The 24,297-nt window shown below is 39.5% G+C and overlaps 2 protein-coding genes across 4 annotated transcripts in view; one reads left to right on the top strand and one right to left on the bottom strand.

The window, feature by feature from the left end:
* Nucleotides 1-626: 626 nt before the first annotated feature.
* LOC101731571 (F-box/LRR-repeat protein 3) overlaps nucleotides 627-24,297 on the bottom strand; it is a 29,754-nt gene continuing 6,083 nt past the window's right edge. Inside the window, exons 2-6 of one of the 3 annotated variants that reach the window (XM_031898737.1) lie at nucleotides 19,881-20,000; nucleotides 19,024-19,118; nucleotides 17,993-18,160; nucleotides 17,063-17,173; nucleotides 16,231-16,353 (exon numbers count right to left, since the gene is read on the bottom strand). In XM_031898737.1, coding sequence (XP_031754597.1) covers nucleotides 16,318-16,353; nucleotides 17,063-17,173; nucleotides 17,993-18,160; nucleotides 19,024-19,118; nucleotides 19,881-19,911 — 441 coding nt within the window. In that variant the 5' untranslated portion in view covers nucleotides 19,912-20,000 and the 3' untranslated portion in view covers nucleotides 16,231-16,317. Of the gene's footprint in view, nucleotides 1,425-16,230; nucleotides 16,354-17,062; nucleotides 17,174-17,992; nucleotides 18,161-19,023; nucleotides 19,119-19,880; nucleotides 20,001-24,297 lie in introns of those variants that run through there. The other 2 variants (XM_031898736.1, XM_012960137.3) reach the window with 2 other exon arrangements.
* On the top strand, nucleotides 14,645-16,236 carry LOC100495196 (NADH dehydrogenase [ubiquinone] 1 alpha subcomplex subunit 2-like; the record flags this gene model as incomplete). The annotated part of the gene is made up of 2 exons (XM_031898740.1): nucleotides 14,645-14,753; nucleotides 16,014-16,236. Coding segments are annotated over 2 exons (201 nt in total), but the record flags the coding sequence as incomplete, so codon positions are not given.

Genomic DNA, 24,297 nt, shown 5'->3' with positions numbered 1-24,297 from the left:
CCAGTAGCGAAGAAGTGGTTTGGGGATGATGACCACATCTCACAGTTCTAGACATCACTTTGTTTGATAGCTGCAGTTAAACCAAGGGTGTAAGGCCCATGTATGGTGATGGGAAAGCTGGGAGTTGTCATGTGGTTGGTAAAGTAAAATGGACTGTTAGTGAGTTGTACAAGGGCATATGTTATATAGGCATGTACTTAGCAGTATTCCCCTTTGTGCAACATGATTTCAGTGAATAACAGTCATTACGACACGTTTAAGTTGATATCATTTTTATTTGTTTCCCCAAGCAATCGCTCTATTGCTCCCCACTCCACAAAAAATGACAGCTGTTAATAATCTGAACAGTAAGAAAAATAATTTCAAGATATAAAATGAATAGGTGTTAAGTATTGCAATATTTTAAAAAAGCCAAATATATATTTTTGTACATAGGGGAGATTGAATGTGTAATTTCTTTATACAACAACAATACCAAATGTATATTGGAAAGCTGTTTAGAATTACTAGTTAATAGTTGGAAGACTTGAAGTGCTGAAACATTCCCATGATTACTGAGTGCAGTTGCTTTAGGCGTATCACTGCTAGATCCTATATACCATGGCCTGGATGAATGAGACCTTCACAGACAATCACATCATCCCCGCAAAGTTTTTATCCAGTACAAACCATGCCAATCAAGCAGTATTTTCACCATATATTTTAGAATCTGACTGTTGCATAGTAAGCAGAACCGAAGGCCAACGGAATTCTGAAGCTTCATGCTTTATACCGGCTTGCCTACCAAGTAGGCATCAAATCTGGAAACCACATTCTGCCAAGATGCTTTGAAACTTCATAATGAATTTGCTCCAAGTTGTATTTGTTATCAGGAATGAGTACTTCTTCCATAATGGATAGCTGGGTGAGTCTCCTTCCACACATTTTTACAAACTCTACAAATGCACTGCAAGAGACCTCACACTCCCCAAGACCAATAGAAGTCAAGTTCTTGCATCGATCTGCAATTCGAATAAGCTCATCATCCAACGGTTGAAGCCCATTGGTGCACACAACCAGCTCAATTAGGTGTGGGCAGTTCATACCGATCCGTCCAAGCATTGCTTTGCTTACTGCCCGACCAAAGTAAAGATGAGTGACAGGAGTCTCTTCTCTGAAGAATGCATCAAATTCCTCTTCATACAGAAAGAAGTACATGACAATGTTCACCTTTGGTGAATGCTTGATAAGCGCATCCCAGCTTTGTTTCTTAATTGTATGAAATTGCGTTTGACCTGGATTTTCACTTACAACGTCAATGCGAAGGTGTTCGAGGCGAACGTGCTTCTCGGTGGAAAGGGCCAGTAATAGCTCATCGCTCAGAAGATGGTAATTAAGTGCTAGTTCTCGAAGGCCATGACACTGATCTGCCACGCACAGAATTCCTTTGAAAATAGGTAAATAGGTTAATTTATCTAAGAATATATAGTCTAACTTGCCACCAACATAAATCCACGCAGTTTAGTAAGGATCAAGGTATAGTTTTATTGTTACAGAGAAAAGGAAATTATTCTTAAAAATTAGAATTATTTACTCAAAATGGACTTTGCTTATGGGAGATGACCTTCCTGTTATTTGGAGCTTAATTAAATTAGGAATCTAACAAAATACAAAAATAATGAGTTAGGACTTGGCGTGTTGCATGTTGGTCATGAGAAAACGACAATCCTGCAATATAGCTGTCAGTTTATCTCACAGGAGAAAAACATGTTCCTGATGATTGGCCAGTTGTGTGTTTTTCCAGTCCTGACCAATAACCATGTGATATGGTAATAAGTTCAGGGATCTGGAAGATTTAAGAAATGAATTTGCTGATGCATCACATTGACCAGTGCATAGTACACTGGCAGATGAGAAAGGAAAGAGGAGCCACAGCTTCTTTTCACTTCCTGCTGTTCCAATCATTTGGGATGTTTGCCGAATTCTCAGATCAGTTAAAGTGTGCCCATAGCGTGTATTGCCCAACATATATTCTCCTTCTGCCTGAGTGCATACCCATAAGTCTGTGTATTGCAGGATTTTGTTTAATCACAGGCACTGGAATGGTAATAATCTCCTGTTAAATATATGAGGCTATATCAATAGTTCTATGACATGTTCCATGATACTCGGCTTGTGGCCTTGTGCCCTTATATAGACATAGAACTTCATTATTCTCTATATTACATTGCATTATACCTTATGTAGTTTTTAAGAAAACATTGTCATATATATCACTAGATTTTGCATTTGGCCACTAGGTGAAACATGCAATAAGGCAGAAAGTTCTGTAAAAATCCATGGGATTTCTATTCACGATATTAATAGCAGCTTATCATTCCTAAGGCAGCCATACACGTTCCTAAGGCAGCCATACACATTCCTAAGGCAGCCATACACATTCCTAAGGCAGCCATACACGTTCCTAACGCAGCCATACACGTTCCTAAGGCAGCCATACACATTCCTAAGGCAGCCATACACGTTCCTAAGGCAGCCATACACGTTCCTAAGGCAGCCATACACGTTCCTAAGGCAGCCATACACATTCCTAAGGCAGCCATACACGTTCCTAAGGCAGCCATACACGTTCCTAAGGCAGCCATACACGTTCCTAAGGCAGCCATACACGTTCCTAAGGCAGCCATACACATTCCTAAGGCAGCCATACACGTTCCTAAGGCAGCCATACACGTTCCTAAGGCAGCCATACACGTTCCTAAGGCAGCCATACACATTCCTAAGGCAGCCATACACGTTCCTAAGGCAGCCATACACGTTCCTAAGGCAGCCATACACGTTCCTAAGGCAGCCATACACGTTCCTAAGGCAGCCATACACATTCCTAAGGCAGCCATACACGTTCCTAAGGCAGCCATACACGTTCCTAAGGCAGCCATACACGTTCCTAAGGCAGCCATACACGTTCCTAAGGCAGCCATACACATTCCTAAGGCAGCCATACACGTTCCTAAGGCAGCCATACACATTCCTAAGGCAGCCATACACGTTCCTAAGGCAGCCATACACATTCCTAAGGCAGCCATACACGTTCCTAAGGCAGCCATACACATTCCTAAGGCAGCCATACACGTTCCTAAGGCAGCCATACACATTCCTAAGGCAGCCATACACGTTCCTAAGGCAGCCATACACGTTCCTTAGGCAGCCATACACGTTCGTAACAAACCATAAACAAACCATACTGGGTAGATTTATCAGTGATCATTATCTAACAATTTATTCCAAATATTTCAAAATGAATGTAAAGAAATATTTGTGGTGAATCAGATCTGTTTTATTATGAATCCTTTAAAATTAATCCTGAAAAGTCAATTCATTTTTCCAGGAGAGTGAATCTGATTAATATCAGTATTAATCAGACAAGTAGCCTATAAGAAAGATTCCTAAAGGTTTGGACAATGATAAATATCATCGATCACCAGTTAATTCAGTTCTATCGAAATTTATGATTGCCTAGCTTTTGTGCTCAGGCCATGATGGAACTCAACCACTGATGGAAAAGAGACTGCTAATTTTTTTCATTTGGACCAGTGTGCAGTCTATATGTATTAAAAGATCTTACTGAATAAGCAGTTATTGTGCCACAAAAAAAATTGTGCCACCTTTTGTGCAATTAAACTATACAGTGTAATAAACTGTCCAATTAACATTACATAGCAAAATGCATTGTTTTTCTTGTTTCCGTGAGTTTTTATTCCATTTTCTTTACATGACATTACCCGTGCCCCTAATGCAGAAAGATACATGCAGTGTATGTGTTAATCCAACTCACCACTGACATCAGGAGATTATCCACTTTTACATTCAGTCACAAAAAGGAAGGGGGGTATCATATGGGCTCAGCAAGTCAAAGGACACTAACACTGAGGCGTGGTCCAACTTTAAGTTAATTTTTAGGGGCACATTTACTAACCCACGAACGGGCCGAATGCGTCCGATTGCGTTTTTTTCGTAATGATCGGTAACTTTGCGATTTTTTCGGCGTCTTTACGATTTTTGCGTAAAAACGCGAGTTTTTCGGCGTCTTTACGATTTTTGCGTAAAAACGCGAGTTTTTCGGCGTCTTTACGATTTTTGCGTAAAAATGCGAGTTTTTCGTAGCCATTACGAAAGTTGCGCAAAGTCGCGTTTTTTTTCTTAGCGTTAAAACTTGTGCGAAACGTCGTGCCTTTTAAGTTTTAACGCTACGAAAAAGGCGTGACTTTGCGCGCAAGTGTTAACACTAGGAAAAAATCGCGACTTTGCGCAACTTTCGTAAAGACGCCGAAAAACTCGCGTTTTTACGCAAAAAACGTAAAGACGCCGAAAAAATCGCAAAAAATACGAAAAAGTCGCAAAATGTTCGTTTCCAATCGGAATTTTTCCAATTCGGATTCGAAATCGTGTCTTAGTAAATCAGCCCCTTAGTGTTTGAATTATTTGCTTTCCCCTTCTGACTCTTTTCAGCTTCCAAAAGGGAGTCACCGACCCCGACAGCTAAAAAAAAACTATTACTCCGTGAAGCTACAATTGTATTGCTAGTGTTACTCTTTATTACTTATCTTTCTATTCAGTCCCTCTCTTTTCATCTTCCAGTTTCTCATTCATGCTGCTGCCTGGTTGCTAGGGTCAATAAGGCCCAAGAAACAGATAGCTGCTAAAATTCTAACCTGAAGAGCTGCTGAAGAGATAGCTAAATAACCAAAATATAAATAATAAAGACCAATTGAATATCACATCATAGTAATAGTAAATTTAAAGGCAAACTACCTCTTTAATTTCACCTAGCTTACCATTAACTCACAGAACAATCTATTGCAATTGTCATCTTAGGGTACCAGTGACCCCCTGTGTAACACAGAAAGTTCTTCTGCCCTTAACCTTTTGTATGCCTTAACCCTGCATATTCTTTGTTCTGATTTGCTTTAAACTAATTGTTACTCTCCTTATTTCTGTCACTGAGCTGCTTAACATTATGAATGCAATAGATATGGCTGTTGTGTCTCAATAAGGAAAATGGAAAGGTTTTTTAAATGATAGGATTTGTATGTTAAGCCCTTTGTCACTTTTCATTTGGTAAACATATTCCAAAAGGAGGTCAGGTTATCTTGGCCTTTTCTAATTATAGCAGCAAGGGATAGCTCTTCATTACAGAAATAGGCATCTGGCATAGGTTAAAGTTTCACTTTAGGATAACTCTATCAGTATGCAGCAGTGGCCCAGATATAATCTGCAGTGCACTGTTCCAGGCAATGTGCTTGTGTGTTTATGTGTGTGAAGAAAAACATGAGCAAATTGGGAATGCTATCTTTCCTAGTTTAATAACCTCTATTCACACTACCTTAGATTCATTCATGAAACTGGGTTTTGCCGTTGATATGAGTCTGAGGGTTTTGATGGAACCGTTCACAACATGGGAAAGAATATCACAAGCTGCTTCTGCCGACTTAGTGCAACTGTCAACCTAGATAAAAAAAAAGCAAAAATTATTATTTTCCGTAATAAGGAAAGACAATCCTATATTCTGTATTTTGTCTTATATTAAACCTTTAAATAAAACATTACCTATTGTAAGTTTTTTATTTTTTGCAAATGTGGGAAATGTGTTATCCACAGTGTATGGACAGCGCTAACACAGAGACCAAACCAAGCAAGTGCAAGAAACTGCAGTATTTTGCTGAAACACAAAAGGAATAAAAGGCAACTTTGAGTGCTCATGAGTACAACCAGGCAGAATATATTGCAATTGCAAATGTATTTATGTGTACTCAAATCTGTGTCTCAAACACATTAAATAAATGTCCATGTACAAGAGCCCTAATATTGCTCCTAGCTGCCATTCAGCCTTAACTCTTTTACTGCCAAGCACGTATCTCATACGTGCTGGCAGTAAAAGGGCTTAAACGCCAACGACGTGTCTCATACGTCGTTGGCCTTTAAGCGCTGCAGAGAGCTTCTAACAATGACAGCCCCCCTGGGCAATGTGCCAGGGGGGCTGTCATGAGGGTCCTGCGATCGATCGGGTCGCAGGACCCTCCAGGAAGCAGCAGACGCGATCGCATCGCGTCTGCTGCTTCCTGCTTCCTCCTTCCCCCCCAGCGCCGGCCCAACTGAGCAAGGAGCGATCGGGTCTTCAGGACAGGTAAGGACTTTTATTTTTCTTGCATTTACACACCGTTTACACACTTAGACACACATTTACATACATTTATACACAATTACATTCATTTACACACACTTACAGCACACATTTTAGCATTTTTTGGTTTTTTTTTTTCATTTTTCACACTTTTAAACACTTATTTACACTCATATACACACTTACACACAATCACACAACTTTTACACATGTACACACATGTATACACAAATACTTTGGGTTTTTTTTGTTTTGCTTTTTTGTTTTGTTTTTTTTCATTTTACCACTTTGTTTTTATTTTCTTTTACCTAAAAACTGTTTATTTTGACAGCGTGACTATTGGATCAGATATTCTGGCCACTAATTACACTGTCATGTAACTTATTTTGTTGTTTCACTGATTTGCACAATTTTTGTGGTTTTATCACATTTTATCCCTCTATAAGTGTTCCTGATCTGTTTTTAGCGTAGCTTTGCCAGGTGTAACTTTGGTGTACAAAAATAACTTTGCCTATTTTGAATTCATCAGAATGTGTACTTTCCAAAAATATATGGTTTTGTGGGGGTCACTGTATAGTTAGGGGGGGTTACTGCACATAATACACTGACAGGGGGCTCTGTGTGCAAAAGCTGAGCAGGCAGGCGAGAAATCCTTATGCGCTATTTTCATTTTGGGTTCAGTACATACCGCAGACTTTGGTATATCTATGCATATTGGGCATCAAACTGTTCAGTAGACCTCTGGTGTTCCTATTTGGGGTGACTTGCCTTTGTACGCAAGAAATTGTGTGAGATAAATGCGGCAAATTGCAACATTTTTAGGCGATTTTCTGAAATGTCATAAAAACCGATAACTTTAGGAAAGCTCTGCAGATTGGTACTTTGGTGTAGAAAGGACTCTTTACCCTTGTTGGATTTGTCAGAATGTGTACTTTCCAAAAATATATGGTTTTGTGGGGGTCACTGTATAGTTAGGGGAAGTTTTGGCACATAATATACTGACAGGGGGCTCTGTGTGCAAAAACTGAGCTGGCAGGCGAGAAATCCTTATGCGCTATTTTCATTTTGGGTTCAGTACATACCGCAGACTTTGGTATATCTATGCATATTGGGCATCAAACTGTTCAGTAGACCTCTGGTGTTCCTATTTGGGATGACTTGCCTTTGTACGCAAGAAATTGTGAGAGATAAATGCGGCAAATTGCAACATTTTTAGGCGATTTTCTGAAATGTCATAAAAACCAATAACTTTAGGAAAGCTCTGCAGATTGGTACTTTGGTGTAGAAAGGACTCTTTACCCTTGTTGGATTTGTCAGAATGTGTACTTTCCAAAAATATATGGTTTTGTGGGGGTCACTGTATAGTTAGGGGAAGTTTTGGCACATAATACACTGACAGGGGGCTCTGTGTGCAAAAGATGAGTTGGCAGGCGAGAAATCCTTATGCGCTATTTTCATTTTGGGTTCAGTACATACCGCAGACTTTGGTATATCTATGCATATTGGGCATCAAACTGTTCAGTAGACCTCTGGTGTTCCTATTTGGGGTGACTTGCCTTTGTACGCAAGAAATTGTGTGAGATAAATGCGGCAAATTGCAACTTTTTTAGGCGATTTTCTGAAAAACCAATAACTTTAGGAAAGCTCTGCAGATTGGTACTTTGGTGTAGAAAGGACTCTTTACCCTTGTTGGATTTGTCAGAATGTGTACTTTCCAAAAATATATGGTTTTGTGGGGGTCACTGTATAGTTAGGGGAAGTTTTGGCACATAATACACTGACAGGGGGCTCTGTGTGCAAAAGCTGAGCTGGCAGGCGAGAAATCCTTATGCGCTATTTTCATTTTGGGTTCAGTACATACCGCAGACTTTGGTATATCTATGCATATTGGGCATCAAACTGTTCAGTAGACCTCTGGTGTTCCTATTTGGGGTGACTTGCCTTTGTACGCAAGAAATTGTGAGAGATAAATGCGGCAAATTGCAACATTTTTAGGCGATTTTCTGAAATGTCATAAAAACCAATAACTTTAGGAAAGCTCTGCAGATTGGTACTTTGGTGTAGAAAGGACCCTTTACCCTTGTTGGATTTGTCAGAATGTGTACTTTCCAAAAATATATGGTTTTGTGGGGGCCACTGTATAGTTAGGGGAAGTTTTGGCACATAATACACTGACAGGGGGCTCTGTGTGCAAAAGCTGAGTTGGCAGGCGAGAAATCCTTATGCGCTATTTTCATTTTGGGTTCAGTACATACCGCAGACTTTGGTATATCTATGCATATTGGGCATCAAACTGTTCAGTAGGCCTCTGGTGTTCCTATTTGGGGTGACTTGCCTTTGTACGCAAGAAATTGTGTGAGATAAATGCGGCAAATTGCAACATTTTTAGGCGATTTTCTGAAATGTCATAAAAACCAATAACTAGGAAAGCTCTGCAGATTGGTACTTTGGTGTAGAAAGGACTCTTTACCCTTGTTGGATTTATCAGAATGTGTACTTTCCAAAAATATATGGTTTTGTGGGGGTCACTGTATAGTTAGGGGAAGTTTTGGCACATAATACACTGACAGGGGGCTCTGTGTGCAAAAGCTGAGTTGGCAGGCGAGAAATCCTTATGCGCTATTTTCATTTTGGGTTCAGTACATACCGCAGACTTTGGTATATCTATGCATATTGGGCATCAAACTGTTCAGTAGACCTCTGGTGTTCCTATTTGGGATGACTTGCCTTTGTACGCAAGAAATTGTGTGAGATAAATGCGGCAAATTGCAACTTTTTTAGGCAATTTTCTGAAATGTCATAAAAAACAATAACTTTAGGAAAGCTCTGCAGATTGGTACTTTGGTGTAGAAAGGACTCTTTACCCTTGTTGGATTTGTCAGAATGTGTACTTTCCAAAAATATATGGTTTTGTGGGGGTCACTGTATAGTTAGGGGAAGTTTTGGCACATAATACACTGACAGGGGGCTCTGTGTGCAAAAGCTGAGCTGGCAGGCGAGAAATCCTTATGCGCTATTTTCATTTTGGGTTCAGTACATACCGCAGACTTTGGTATATCTATGCATATTGGGCATCAAACTGTTCAGTAGGCCTCTGGTGTTCCTTTTTGGGGTGATTTGTCTTTATCTGATCTTTATTAAGAAATTGTGAGAGATAAATGCGGCAAATTGCAACATTTTTATGCGATTTTCGAAATGTCATATAAATCTGCAAACTTAGGAAAGCTTTACAGCTTGGTACTTTGAAGCAAGAAGAAATGATTACCCATTATAGATTCGGGGGGATGTGTACTTTCCAAAAATATATGGCTTTCTGGGGTGAATGTACTTTTTTTGTAGCATTATCCCACATAAAGGATGTAAATGTGTTGATTTTGCAGGAGCTGAAATGATAGATCATATGGGGGTATGTTCCCATTGGGGCCCCTACATGCCACATACTTACGTAAACCTATACATATTGGGCATCAAACTGTTCAGTGGACCCCTGGCGTTCAAATTCAGGGTGTTTTATCTTGGTACCTAATGCTATATGGGAGATAAGATGCTGCAAAGTGATAGCTTTGAGGGGATTTTTGGAAATGCCATCAAAATTGCTAACTTTAGAAAAGCTGTGCGGCTTGGTACTTTGGAGTAGAAAGACATGGGTACCCATTTTAGATTCGGGGGAATGTGTACTTTCCAAAAATATATGACTTTCTGGGGTGAGCATACTTTTTTGTAGCTTTATCTCACATATAATGATGTAAATGTGTTTATTTTGCAGGAGCTGAAATGACAGAAATGACAGTTCATATGGGGGTATGTTCCCATTGGGGCCCCTACATGCCACATACTTAGGTAAACCTATACATATTGGGCATCAAACTTTTCAGTGGACCCCTGGTGTTCAAATTCAGGGTGTTTTATCTTGGTACCTAATGCTATGTGGGAGATAAGATGCTGCAAAGTGGAAGCTTTGAGGGGATTTTTGGAAATGCCATCAAAATTGCTAACTTTAGAAAAGCTGTGCGGCTTGGTACTTTGGAGTAGAAAGACATGGGTACCCATTTTAGATTCGGGGGAATGTGTACTTTCCAAAAATATATGACTTTCTGGGGTGAGCGTACTTTTTTGTAGCTTTATCTCACATATAATGATGTAAATGTGTTGATTTTGCAGGAGCTGAAATGACAGAAATGACAGTACATATGGGGGTATGTTCCCATTGGGGCCCCTACATGCCACATACTTAGGTAAACCTATACATATTGGGCATCAAACTGTTCAGTGGACCCCTGGTGTTCAATTTCAGGGTGTTTTTTATCTTGGTACCTAATGCTATGTGGGAGATAAGATGCTGCAAAGTGGAAGCTTTGAGGGGATTTTTTGGAAATGCCATCAAAATTGCTAACTTTAGAAAAGCTGTGCGGCTTGGTACTTTGGAGTAGAAAGACATGGGTACCCATTTTTGATTCGGGGGAATGTGTACTTTCCAAAAATATATGACTTTCTGGGGTGAGCGTACTTTTTTGTAGCTTTATCTCACATATAATGATGTAAATGTGTTGATTTTGCAGAAGCTGAAATGACAGAAATGACAGTTCATATGGGGTATGTTCACATTGGGGCCCCTACATGCCACATACTTAGGTAAACCTATACATATTGGGCATCAAACTGTTCAGTGGACCCCAGGCATTCATATTTAGGGTGTTTTATTTGGTTACTTTATGACCTGTAGGAGATAAGATACTATAGACTGGAAGCTTTGAAGCGATTTTTTAAAAAAATCACAAATTTTGATAAAAACCAATAACTTTAGGAAAGCATTGCGACTTGATAGTTTGGAGTAGACACACAGTTGTGCCTATTCTGTATTCCCCAGAATCTGTTCTTTCCAAAAATGTACAATTTTCTGGGATAAACCTTCTGTTAGTGGAAATTTGGCCTTGAAATCCAAAGTATGCAGTTTTTTTGGAGCAGTGCTTTGGGAATTTGGTAATGTACTGCTGGGAGTTTTTGACCTATACAAGTGAGAAATCTCCATAAAACTATATATATTTGGTATTGGCATGTTCAGGAGACATGGGACTTTCCAAATCAGTTGTATATTCGTGCATAAAATAATTTTTGTTTCTAGTATGTGTGATTATATTATGGAAAATTTAATTTTTTTTGCATTTTTAGACATTTAGAAGCCTATATCTTGTTACAGAATTGGAATTACACAAAAATTCTACCATATTTTGAAAGCTTAGGTTGTTCTGAAAAAAACGATATATTGTTTTCCTTGGTAAACTAAAAGTCCCCCCGAGGAAAGGCCCCTAAAGTGAAACAGTGCAAAATGTTCAAAAACTGTCTGGAAATACAAGTTCCGCTTTGTCCAAAACGGCTGGCAGTAAAGGGGTTAAAGGAGAAGGAAAGGTAAAAAAAGCTTTATCAGAAAGGTCTATGTAAATACAGCCATAAGCACTCACAGAAACACTGCACTGACTTCTTGTGTCTGTAATTCCTGTGCCAGAGACACACAGCTCTCTGCTCTTTCCTGCTCCCCCCTCCCTCAAGAATGCTAAGAACTCACTCACCCCCTTAGGAATGTGGATCTGAGCCGGAAGCAGGAAGCTGACTCATAGTCTTACTAACTGAGCATGTTCACTTGGTCCCGGTGTCTGTGCAGGAGTGAGGCATTATGGGAACTTTCTTTACACAGCTCAGCATTTTTTCTTCCTGTTTGGCTTCTGATCTTCTGAACAGGTGAAATATGGGGAGACTTAAGGGCACTATTGAGAGAACTGAAGGTATGCCTGCAGCTTGAGATTAACTCTTTACTAGCCTTTCCTTCTCGTTTTGAACAAGGAATCCCTTACAGGTATAGCTAAGTTAGCTGGGGCTTAAAAGCTTCTTCCTCTCTGTCTTGAGCTCCTGAGTTTAGGGTAAGGGCAACATGTTCTTACTAATCGGTTCACTATATTTATATATATTTGCTGGGGGAATTAAAATGTGAGTTTTGCCCAAGTGTGGTACTAGCACCTTATTTTTAATAACACAAATTGCAGTGTGGGATAGACAGAGCACTTACATTGTCTTTATTTTGTGCTTGGACCCATGGGCTATTAAGTTTAGGCCATAATGGGTTCACATCTTTTATTTTTTTTATATAAATGTTTCTAAAATATGTGTTTTTAACAATTAATGTTCTCCAGTAGCAGCTCCATTGTTTGATAGTGATGTAGCGAACATCGGCAAAAATGTTCGCGAACCCGTTCGCGGACTTTCGCCAAAACTCGTGAATATTCGCGAACTTTGCGAACCCCATAGACTTCAATGGGAAGGCGAACTTTAAAACCTAGAAAAGCCATTTCTGGCCAGAAAACTGATTTTAAAGTTGTTTAAAGGGTGCCACGACCTGGACAGTGACATGCAGGAGGGGGATCAAGGGCAAAAACTTCTCTGAAAAATACTTTGTAAAAAAAACGCCAAAAAAAACACCAAAAAAATAACGCAAAAAACAAGCAAACCGCAAGCTATTCCTATGTATATGCATAGGCGATAAAACGAAGCGAAAAAACGTGGCGGAAAAACCAAGGCGAAAAAACGCGGCACCAAAAAAAAACGCGGGAACCCAAAGTGGCGAACATCGGCAAAAGTCCGCGAATTTGCGCGAACGCGAACACCCGATGTTCGCACGAATTAGTTCGCCGGCGAACAGTTCGCTACATCTCTATTGTTTGATAAAGGCTTGTTCTTTGGAATGGGCCCCCTTGGTTCAGGTGTTTATGCTTCTCCTCTCAATGACATTTCATTGCTTTTAGGATCCATTGCTTAAAACTGGAGCCTTGTAGACTCTCATTTGAGTGGTATAGCAAGTCTGGCAGCAATGGGCAATTGTCTAGCCCTGTACATGCTTTTTCTCATTTTCTTCTGTCCTTTTCTACATTTCACTCTTCTTTTTCCCACCATCTCACTCTGCTGTTCACATTGCACTATTTCCTATCCCTTCTGTTTCTATGTGCAACCAACCTGTCTGCTCTGCTTGACCCACCCCCATATTTATATCAGCAGCAGGCCCTTCTCATATTGAGAGATCCTACAGAGAAGATGAAAACATGGCAGCCCATAAAATAGATTTTATTTATTAACACACACAAAATACCCTAGCCCCCAGTGTGTGCCAGAGGAATTGCACTAGAGGCATATAGCTGGCCCTGGCTCAGGCTTTCTTTTTTAGGCAGCTAATGAGGCAAGACCGTGAGGATATAATCACTAAAAGTGCTGTTGTATTGTGGCCTATGGGGAGTGTGTTAGGAAATTAATATTGCAGTTCCTTCCAGTCAGTAGTGCTCAGTATATAAAACAACGTATCTTATACAACAATGTGTTTTATATTTCCTGTCTGTGGTTTCCCCTCTCTGATATATTAACCCCATCCTGTCCTGCACTTTTCCATTCTAGTCAGTTACCAGCAGTATTAATTACCCTATTCCACAATTTAGCAGAATAATACACTGGATTCCCCTTCATTCACCTCAGTATTCACCATAGGTATCAATAAAAACACAGAGACATGTTTATGGCTAAATATGTTAGTGTTACAGAATTTCTTAGTATTAGAATTAATATTATTATGATATTTAAATCATATAAAATATTAATGATATTAAACATAAAAGGAGGCTGGGCATTTCCTGGCCTCAGCTACAGCTCCCTTGAAACCAACCTTGTCCCTCTCGCTGCCCATCTGCCCCTCAACTGGGAAGGAGTTAAGGCAATGGGGGAGCAGTAGCTGGCTTCATGGGATCCATAGCGGCCTAAAGAGATGCTGATCTAGAGAAAGGCAAAAACCTGTCATTGCTGGGCCAATCTGCACTTCAGAAACACCTCGCAGTGTGCAAAGTAATAATACCAAAATGCGCCTTTATTTTTTAGCACGTTGCATACTTCATGGTACATTGTAAATGACCCCTTTAATCTTTATATGTATGTGCTTAGCAAAAATAGGAAACCTGGAAGTTTTAACTCTTCCCTGCAGTTCTGTTCCCCCACCTATATGGCTTTCCTGTACACGCTTGTCCCCCAAGCATGCTAATGTCCCTCAGTCCCTTCCCCTCCATACCAAAGCTTACAAATGAGGAGTGTTTTGTCTAACATGGTACTACAGCATATTAACATTTCTTTCTCATGACTGTTCCCCTTTAGTTAAGTTCATACTTTACAGCAGTGATCCCCAACTATGGCTCGTGAGCAACATGTTGCTCCCAGTGGCCTCAAAGTGCGTGCCCATTTTTACAGTTCTAATTTGGCACCCCCCCAGAGAACTTTTGCTATGCTTGTGTGGCTCACCACCACTTTTCACATGTGAGTGTGGCAAGTAAAAAAAGTTGGGTTCATATGGAGATTTTTACACCAATATCTATAGACCTGGAGTGGAACAATAAAACTGACCATGTCTGTAAAGACAGAACATAAAGATAAAATTACATAATTTTTCTTTCATTTTCTTTCAGAGACTTTATTGAGCAGCACTACGTGGAGCTTAAGAAAGCCAACCCCGAATTCCCCATCCTGATAAGAGAATGCTCCGGAGTTCAGCCTAAATTATGGGCTAGATATGGTGTGTAGAAATGGCAAAGTACTTCAATATTGAACTGTTGTTGATGTTCAGTATACTGGTGATTCGGTTTGCTGAGTTTTTGTCCCTTGGCCGGTGCTTCATTTACTGAGAAAAAGTCCCCCAGGACAAGTTAAAAACACAAGTGTGGTGACAAGCCGCCCTTTCACGTAACATTCCCAAGTACAGGCTTGCACAGTACTGTAAAATCCAAATATTTTCTGTTGCACCCATTTCTAAGGCTACTGTTGGTAGATACTACTTATGGATAAAATAATAATTTTTCTGAAAATGAAACAGAACCTTCAAAAGTGCTGTGTATTTGTAAATGCTTTGCACAGGCATTGGCAGAGTATGATAAATATTTATGCCTCCCCAAAAGGAGTCCAAATGCTATATTTTTGCCTTCGGTTGGAATTGTCCTCAAACAATAATCGAATTCTCCTCCCCGACAAGTCATGTTTTTGGTTCTACTCTCCTAGCTAGAAGGTTCATTTTGTCATCTCTTTAATCTTATCAGAATAATTGTAAGTTTTAGTTCCTCATTTGAGGAAAATTAATGTACTGCCTTCTGACAAGGTGATGTGTATTTGTTAGTACTCCTGTGTCCCGTTAGCAGTAGGCAAGTTGTCAAAATAATGAGGATGCCTGGAGCTCAAACATAAAATGATGGGCAAAAATGTATATAGTGGTGTGAGACAAAGCTCCCCCTGGTGACCAAAATGGGGTAAAACTACTGCACCCAATATTAGACTCTAATATTGGGTGCAGTAGCAGTAGGCAAGTGTTTGGCACAAGAGAGACTTTACCCTTATATAAGGGCCACTGTAGATGTGGTTTCATACAGAGTTCTTATTACTGTAGCACAGACTTATGTTATCTCTGTAGATATGAATGAATGGGAAACCCAGTGAGTTTTTATTTTTGGGCGAGTTTAATTTATAGCTGGCTACATCCCATAATGATATTGAAGCACGGCTCATGCATTTTCTGGTTTATTGTAAGGGAAATTAGCAACATGCCAAGGATGGTTGTGGCCATGCAGGCTAAGAGCGATAACAGTAGATTATTGGTTGATTCCTTCACTCATATTTCTTCCTTAAATTTACTCATTTACTACATATTTATCAGGAGCTGAGATTATAAAGCCTGGCAGAGGAAAAAAAGCCATTGAATGAATACATAAATATATGGAATCTCAGCCACTCTGCCATAAATAAATATTAAAGTTTATGTTGATTTTCTTCTCTCTTTCTCCTTCAGACTTTGGGAAAGAGACAAATGTCTCATTAAATAACCTCAACGTTGACCAAGTTGCCAGGGCTCTGGAGTCTGTAGTTACCCGTAAACCATGAAGGGAGACCCTATTCGTTATGGACAAGATATTCGCAGAAACAACAAGGAAAGCTGCCACCTTCCATGGACATTAAATTATATTTACCATTTAACACCATATATCAAAATAAAATAAAAACAAAAATTGCAATTCATGCTTATTTTATTAGAAAACTAAATATTAATGCATCCACAAAAAGCAATGCTAAAATGTCAGTTGTCGATTTGTCGTTTAGTCCATACTGGGGGGTCCACAGGTTACTGTTATCTAGGTATTGAGAAAAAAAGTTGAATAAGTTACAATAATGCATTTGAAAACAGTGATGTTAAACTTAATATATTAGGATAAAGGTGGCCGAACACAGCAGATTTAAGCTGCCAGTTTGGGTCCTTCAGACTGATTCAGCAGCTTATCTGCCCATGTATAGGGCCCTCTGGCCTACCCGACCAATATCTGGCTGAAAACCGGGCAGGCTTGAATTTACTGTTGGATTGGAGACCAGATTGGCTTATTGATGTTGTCCCTACTCCAACGGGTCCTATCTCCATCATTGTAATTGGAAGGTTTGGCCTTTAGGAGGGCGTATCGGGAGAAAGATTCGCTCGTTTAGCAACCTCCCCAAACAAGCGAATCTTATGGCGGCTAGGGCACGAACATATTAGTTAAATGTAACTGCCCAAAAATGCAAGGAAGGGGAAGCCATTTGAGTCATCAAGCTGCAGAATCGCAACTCAGTATAATATAGGATATTTAGTGAGCTCTAAAGGGAGCGGTTCTACACTGACATTCTCAGAGGGGCATCACTATCAGTCTAAGCCGTTCCTCCACTGTCTGCCCCGAACATCTACCTGCTTCACACAAGATGTAGATGCCTTATGGTTAAATGGCTCTAAACCCAGCGTTTTTTGTGCGCTTTATCTACATAAACAGCAGAATCTGATTTATGGAACAGGGTCACAGCACATTATTGCCTTACCAGTTCTTGATATTTGTTCCAGACTGCTTGAACTTGCTGCTTATGATCAGGCTTATCTTTATGTAACTCAATGATCTGCAGACCGGAGTTGTGGAAAAAGTCTCCAGCAACCTTAAAAGAATGGATATATTATAGAAGCTGCTCGCATTTTTTCTCTTTCAGGATGGGGGGGTGGTTGTTTTTGCAGTTATCAGTATCTGCCATGCAAAAAACATTAACATTATGAGAGTTACTGTAAATGCAGGGAATGGTGGTAAATGGTTGGGGAAAAGCTGGTCTGTACTGCATTGTTCCAAAAGTCAGAACCATCAGTGCAGCAAGGGTCAAGAAACTTAATACATTTTTTACCCCAGAACAGTATAGTATAATAGTAATGAATTATAATGATGGTTTCTTGCTGCATTTGATCAACCATTACTGTTTGCCATAAGTTATAACCCCCAGAGTAAAATTGCCCCAAATCATGCCCTATCCTCTCCTATAACCAGCTAATGTGAAAAATAACATTTCAGTTTAAAATTACAATAAAGTCAAGAATCACAGCAAACTGCACCAGGGAACTTCTATAACTAGAGGGAGCTGCAAGCCACACAGAGAGGAAGAGAGAACTCATGCTGTCAGATATTTATGTATTTATTTTTACAAAGGTGCCCAGCCTCCTATATATAAAATAGTTACTTTAGGATGTCCGTACTTGTGGAGATCAAGCAAGTGTATCTGTGCCCAGTTTTGCCAGCTGTGTGCTGGGCCAGACTGTACTGTAAGATCATACTGTGGGAATACAAGACCTGTCGGACAAGGACCTGATATTGGTTGGGCTGTTCTGAGCAAATCATGCACGGACTGGCCAGTTACCAACATGTTAACACGCTGAGCAATTCTTAAAAAAACTATGCCACTATCTCAGGGCAGTAAATAAAGATCACTTACATCTGGACAGTATGTGAAAAGCGTATTCAGTAATTCTAGGCTTAGCCTTGCCACTTGTATGTCGTCATCACACAGAGCTGGGATTAAACACAGTAGAATTCCTTTCTCCCTCAGTTGCTGACAATAAGCCGACCCCAGATCTGCGATGTTATGCAAAACTGTGGCAACCTAGAGAGGAAATACATGCTTCATAATTCAGCAAAGTCACCCACCAGGCACCAGCTTCCAATGAACAACAAAAGTTAAAAATGAAAAAAAGGAATTGTTGGTTCTGATTCCTAAAACTGTAGCAGAAGTCAGCTGAGAAAAAGCCATGGAAGAGATGTAATGTCTGCTACATTGTTTCAAGAGTCAGAACCAAAAAGGAGAAAGGGATACACAGTTACTGCTTTCAGTTGCTATTACATTTATTTAAAGCCACTGAATAGTTTTAATTAATATATGCTGGAAAGCTTAAATGAGAATTATTTTTTTTTAATTATTGAAAAACAAAATCATTTTGGACGAAGGACCCCTTTAATATTTTGTATTGGCATACCCTTTGGCTATCCTGTATATTTCAGCCAATATATCATATGAACTAATATCAATACACATTTATGAACTGCACCCAGAAGCATTAACAGAACAACAACAGGTGCAGGTGTAGGACCTGTTATCCAGAATGCTTGGGATGGAGTTTTTTTAATAAGGGGTTTTCCGTATTTATGATCACCTTATTTTAAGTGTACTAAAAAAAAATGTATACATTAATTAAAACCAATAGGATTGTTTTGTTGTCAATAAGGATAAATTATATCTTAAGCGTAGATCAAGTACAAGGTACTATGTTATTATTAGAGAGAAGAAGAAAATTATTTTTTAAAAATTAAATTTCAATATTGTCAAACTCACATATGGAGCTTTGTAGAAATGGCGCAGGATTTTCCTGTTGTCCATTTTATGTTCTTGTTATTTTACATAGAGCTCAGACAGGCAAGTTCAAAGACTTTTGGAAATTCTAAAGAATCAGATCACAAATCATGACGTACCATCAGGAAGACATCTTTTGAATGGGTCAGCAGTTGTAGCAGGGCAGGCAATAAGTTGACGTTTAGTAAAGCTGAGGTCCAAACAGGATCTTGTACTGTAAAACAGAAGAGAAAGATCAGCGTCAATGGAAGTAACAAACAGGGCTATTTTTATTCCCAAAACGACAACCCATTGCAAGAAACAAGCAAATAACTCTGATAAACCAGCGGCTGTAAGATTAATATTGGCACAATTTTATTTAGTTTCCATAGGGTACTACACTGACATTTACACTAGTTCTATAAGTGTAATGCAACACCGGGTGTTTTGTCTCCTCTATGAATTATCCCTTCAGTCCAGGCCCCCAAATTAAACAATTTGGTCAGTTTCCAGCTCAACTGTATGATCATCGAGCTCAGAACAATCCTTAGGGCAATGGCTCCAATAAGATCATGTGTGGGGGTCATTGGTCAGTCTGCACTTGCCCAACACTTCCACCTAGAGATAAGGCAGATTGGTCCACGTGCCGATCTGTTAGATCAGAGAAATGGTGTCACACGTGTCAGTGGATCTGTTGAAGGGGTAGGCCTATGACTTAGTGCCTCTTGGCATGAATCACATAGGGCTTGTGGCATATTCCTACAAGAAATAAACTCTTAATGACTGCCCCTCCTTTCTATCATATCCTGATATGATCTAGGCAAGAGCACTTAGATGCTACATCCCAAAAGGAGAGACTGATGTATTAACTGTTTCTGAATTTCATCATATATAAATAGTATTTATTCATACTTTTTGAAAGAACAGATTACACATAGTAATTTAATTTTAAAGATGTCTGTGTTATGTGGGGCTCTTCAATAAATTTTGGTCTTACCAGCAGGAGAGACGTGTGGACAACTGCTCATTTAAGTCGTTTCAAAGTGCCGCTGTTATTTGGTACCAAAACCTTTAACGAAGGGTCGTCAACAGGCGCGTCGTCAATCTATGTCTAAGTCTATGGATGACACAAAACCTACTGTCAGTGCAGAGACAAAATGAGACTGCAACAAAAAAATACAGTTCAGAATATATCTGTAAAGCATCCAGAGCTCTCAGCTTAAAACCTTTTAATTCCAATACCTGATTTACATGGACTCATATACTTGTATTGTTCTAGGTGCAACAGTTTGGGGGCAATCTGCCATGTTTTCTACCCATAATGCAATTCTATTTTTTCATATAAGAATATATATGCAAGGGAGCACTGTCCTTTCTGTCTGGTCAAGACAAGTGTTAGGTTTAGGGCTTCCTTGTTTCTTAAGTGGATCTGACTGTATCGTATACTTGCTGCTTCATTTATTTCTAACAATGAGCACTACTTTGTCTATATCTAAGGATATAGGGTTTACCTCTTGTTTTAATTAAGAAAACAAACCATACTAGATAGATTTATCAATGATCATTATCTAACAATTGATGCCAAATATTTCAAAATCAAATGAACGTAAATAAATATTTCTGGTGAATCAGATCCATTTTATTATGAATCCTTTGAATTTTATCCTGGAAAGTAAATTCATTTTTCCAGGAGAGCTTGGACAATGATAAATATAAAAAACTGATCGATTACCAGTTCATTCAGTTCTATTGAAATTTTAAAGTGCAGGAGGAGTCAAAATTCCCAGAGAAGAGTTTTATAAATTTGCTATAAATGTTTTAGTGTTTCATTATAAAGTACAATAGGACAATACAGCATCAGCTAAATTAACTATTTTACACCAATATCAATTCCAAGAAGAAAGGCAATTGTGCTGCAAACACATAGGGCCTTCATAAAATCATAAATGGGCTCCTATGTGACTCAACCACCAATGAAGAAAAAATTGCTCATTTTGTCATTTGGACCAGTGTGCAGTCTATATGTATTAAAAAATCTTACTAAATAAGCTGCTATTGTGCAACAAAAAATTGTGCCACCTTTTTTGCAATTAAACCATATAGTGTAATAAACTGTCCAATAAACATTACATGGCAAAATGCATTGCTTTTCTTATTTCTGTGAGTTTTTATTACATTTTCTTTACAATTCATGTGCCCCTAGAAAGAACGTAGAAGGAATATATGCATACCTTGTATTTACCATATTCCCAACTAATGATAAAGCCCTTGCTCTTGTTGAGGCTGAGTGTAACCCCCATCCCTACCCACTATTCAGGCTAAGGAAGGGACACCCTACAAGCTTAGGGCCCCCCTGGTTACACAGAATGAGCAACAGCAGCAGCAGTGAGGAACCATGGCTGATGAATGAATGAATCTTTGCAAGAGATATGGCAGCACAGTAACTGCACTCAATAGGCCACACATACAAAGCAATGCTCTGGGTACATAATAAGCTATGTATGTACTGCACATCTAAGGGCAAATAAGTGCCATATAAACCTTACTCATAAACGGGGTACACTTTCCCTTTAACAGTGGCACGTGTCATAATATGAGAGGAGACTTGACCCGAGGAATGTGACAGTTGGTTTAGTCGGTTGGTTGGCATTGGTGGTTAGAGGTAAGCATACATCTCCTCTGATAGATTTTTGCCGTAAAACACTTATTTTAAAGAAAAAAGAAGGGAAATATTTAAGTGACGCCCCCCCCCCAGACTAGGGGAAGTTGCTCCTCTCATTGATTTTAGTGAATTTGGAGAACTTTCCCCTAAAATGGGCTTTGGAGATGCCTTTAATCTTAGCACTGGTTGGGAGACACAGACCCAGGGTTTGGCAGTTATACAGGGATGCCAGCAAATATACATGTTTTTCACTGGGGACCTCCATAAAAAGGGATATTTGGGGACCCCTGCGCAAACCATAAAATACTTCATTTTTGTTCCAAGTAATTCTTAGTCATTTTAAATTTTTGCCCCTCTGCCCCTGGGTATATGCCCTGCTCTTAACATGTACCTGAATTTAATGGAATAAATAGCGTGTAGTGTACATTAAGTTGAAATTATGGATTTTTAAGTACAACATTGTATCCATAGCAACCAACCACAACTCTACTATCATTATTGAAGTTTGCTTTAGACCAATCAAAACCCCATTGCTATGATGTTTTTATTAGTCCTGCACTTCTGTACCCAAGTCACCCAAAGGGCATAACTGGGCCTTTATTACTAACATGGAGTGAATTGCCCCCAATTTCTATGTCCTCATTCTAACTATACTAATGCCCATTTCTAATTGGCTACTGTGAGCAAACTTCTAGTATAGTGTTAACTGAGGCCCAGTACCTGCTGGCTGGAAGTTCAAATTCAGGGAAAAATAGCCAGCATCTCCACCTGTGTATTTTATATTTAGAAGCTAAATGCAATATCCCTAAAGCTAACATGCCTTTTTTATTCTCTTTTCAATAGAGTGCGACCTACGATTAAGCGAGAGAGAGAGAGAGAGAGAAAGAGAGAGAGATTTTGTGCGACTTTTTCAAAACGCTTTTTTAAAAGCGATTTTTCCTTTGCAGGTTTTTCAGCATTTTTTCTGGTTTCTCCTCAGTTCATTTTGTAACATCCTTTTCTGAACAGCTGTTGAGGAGAACCAGCATTTCCTGAGGAAGACCCCTTGGGGTACCACGGCCTTGTGCCGGCCCCTGTGAGCCAATCACATCTAAGGGACTTCCTCAGTTCCTAAAATGGCAACCAATCAAGATCTTTTAAGAGGTAATCTTGCATTAATACAGATGGGAGAATATAGATATGGGAATACTTGTGCCTATTAGCCCCGTAGCATTCATGGCACAGTCTTGCAACTTCTCCTATTGCTCTTCCTAATATTATGCCCATTTGTCTGCCTTTAGGTTGCGACATGCTCAGAAGGCGGCCAACGCTTCAGGTAATGCCTCTGTTTCCTCTGTGATTCCAAAAATAAGAAATTGTAAATTTCCTCGATTATCCTCATATCCAGACTGACCTTGAGCAGAATATAAATCCATTTAGTACTGTGTCCCTAATGCTCTTGCCTTTCACTTACAGGCCCTTGATTTTTTCAAGGAAGAAGAAATCAATTTCCAAGCCATGGTTTCTTATTATGGTAAAATCCTATATTAATTATCAATTCCTTGAGTGGTTCTGCTTTACAGCCTTTTTCCCCAAATTAGTGTCACTGCCAGTATTGTCATTTATATTCACCTTTGTTTTGCTGCACCTTGATTTACCCAAGCTACTTATTTGGTATGTGACTGCCTATGTACCCGGCTCTGATCAGTAGAAGGGATACCTGGGAGCAAGGGAATGGTGCTGGGGCACTGTGTAGGGAAGTACCCTGGGCTGGCAGGTTTTTAAAGATGAAAAATGCAACAATTTTGGTTTATGGGGGCTACAAGTCTTACATTCCCCCTTGTATTTTAGACTTTCTGTCTTCCAGAAGATCCAGCGCAACTGGACCATTGAACTGGAAGTTGTCTATAGAACATGACACTTTAGCCCAAAATGTAATGAATGGGAAAAGTCCCAACATGGTGAATGTAACTGACAAAGCTGGCAGGGTTAGTTTATTATATGTGAATTCTTTTCCTCCTTTAGTTCAATGTTTAATGGAAATGTGTTTTTCTTTACAGAGCTTTACTACAGAGCCCATATTGGAGTGATCGACAACTTGTAAGTAAAACAAAAACATTCTTATTAAATGTTCGGAATCATGTGCCAATGTCACAGGGGTAAGTGCAAGTGCAATGAGGTGAAACATTGCTTCCCTTAGGGCCCATTGCACCTAGCGATTGGTCTGTCAGGCTGTGTTGGGTGCCTTGCACAGGGTATTTAATGCTTGATACAGGCATATGGTAAGTAAAGTGTTCCCCGGCACCTTGCAGCCCCTGGTGTATCTATAGTAGAACTACAGTGCAACAGCAGAACATTTTACTAAATGCTCAATGGGACTTTTTTTTCCAGAGATGATTTTCTATTCTGGTACGCCATGGACCAGCGCAATGTATGGGATGAGAACATCGCCCAATACATGCTTATGACCCAATATCTGGTAAGGAATCTAAAATATATGTTTAAATATGGCATAAATGATATTAGAGTGTCAGCTCCTGCTCCAGTATATTTTATGGCTGAATATTTACTCCACATACTGATATGGTACAAGGCCCAGGCAATAACATTGGATGCTGCTTTGAAAACTATTAATTATACTTTCTCACACTGCTACTTTATTTTTTATTACAGGAAGAGCTGGAAAAGCTGGTAAGTGTAATTTTTTAATATAGGAGAGGTTATTATCACTGTATCTCTTGTTGCCCTGGGGGGGGGGGGGGGGGGGGGGGGG

Source organism: Xenopus tropicalis, chromosome 3 (genome assembly GCF_000004195.4).
Source record: "Xenopus tropicalis strain Nigerian chromosome 3, UCB_Xtro_10.0, whole genome shotgun sequence".
In the NCBI taxonomy this organism is placed as follows: domain Eukaryota; kingdom Metazoa; phylum Chordata; class Amphibia; order Anura; family Pipidae; genus Xenopus; species Xenopus tropicalis.
Note: the sequence above shows the minus strand (reverse complement) of the source record. Positions and strands in the feature narration are given on the sequence as shown.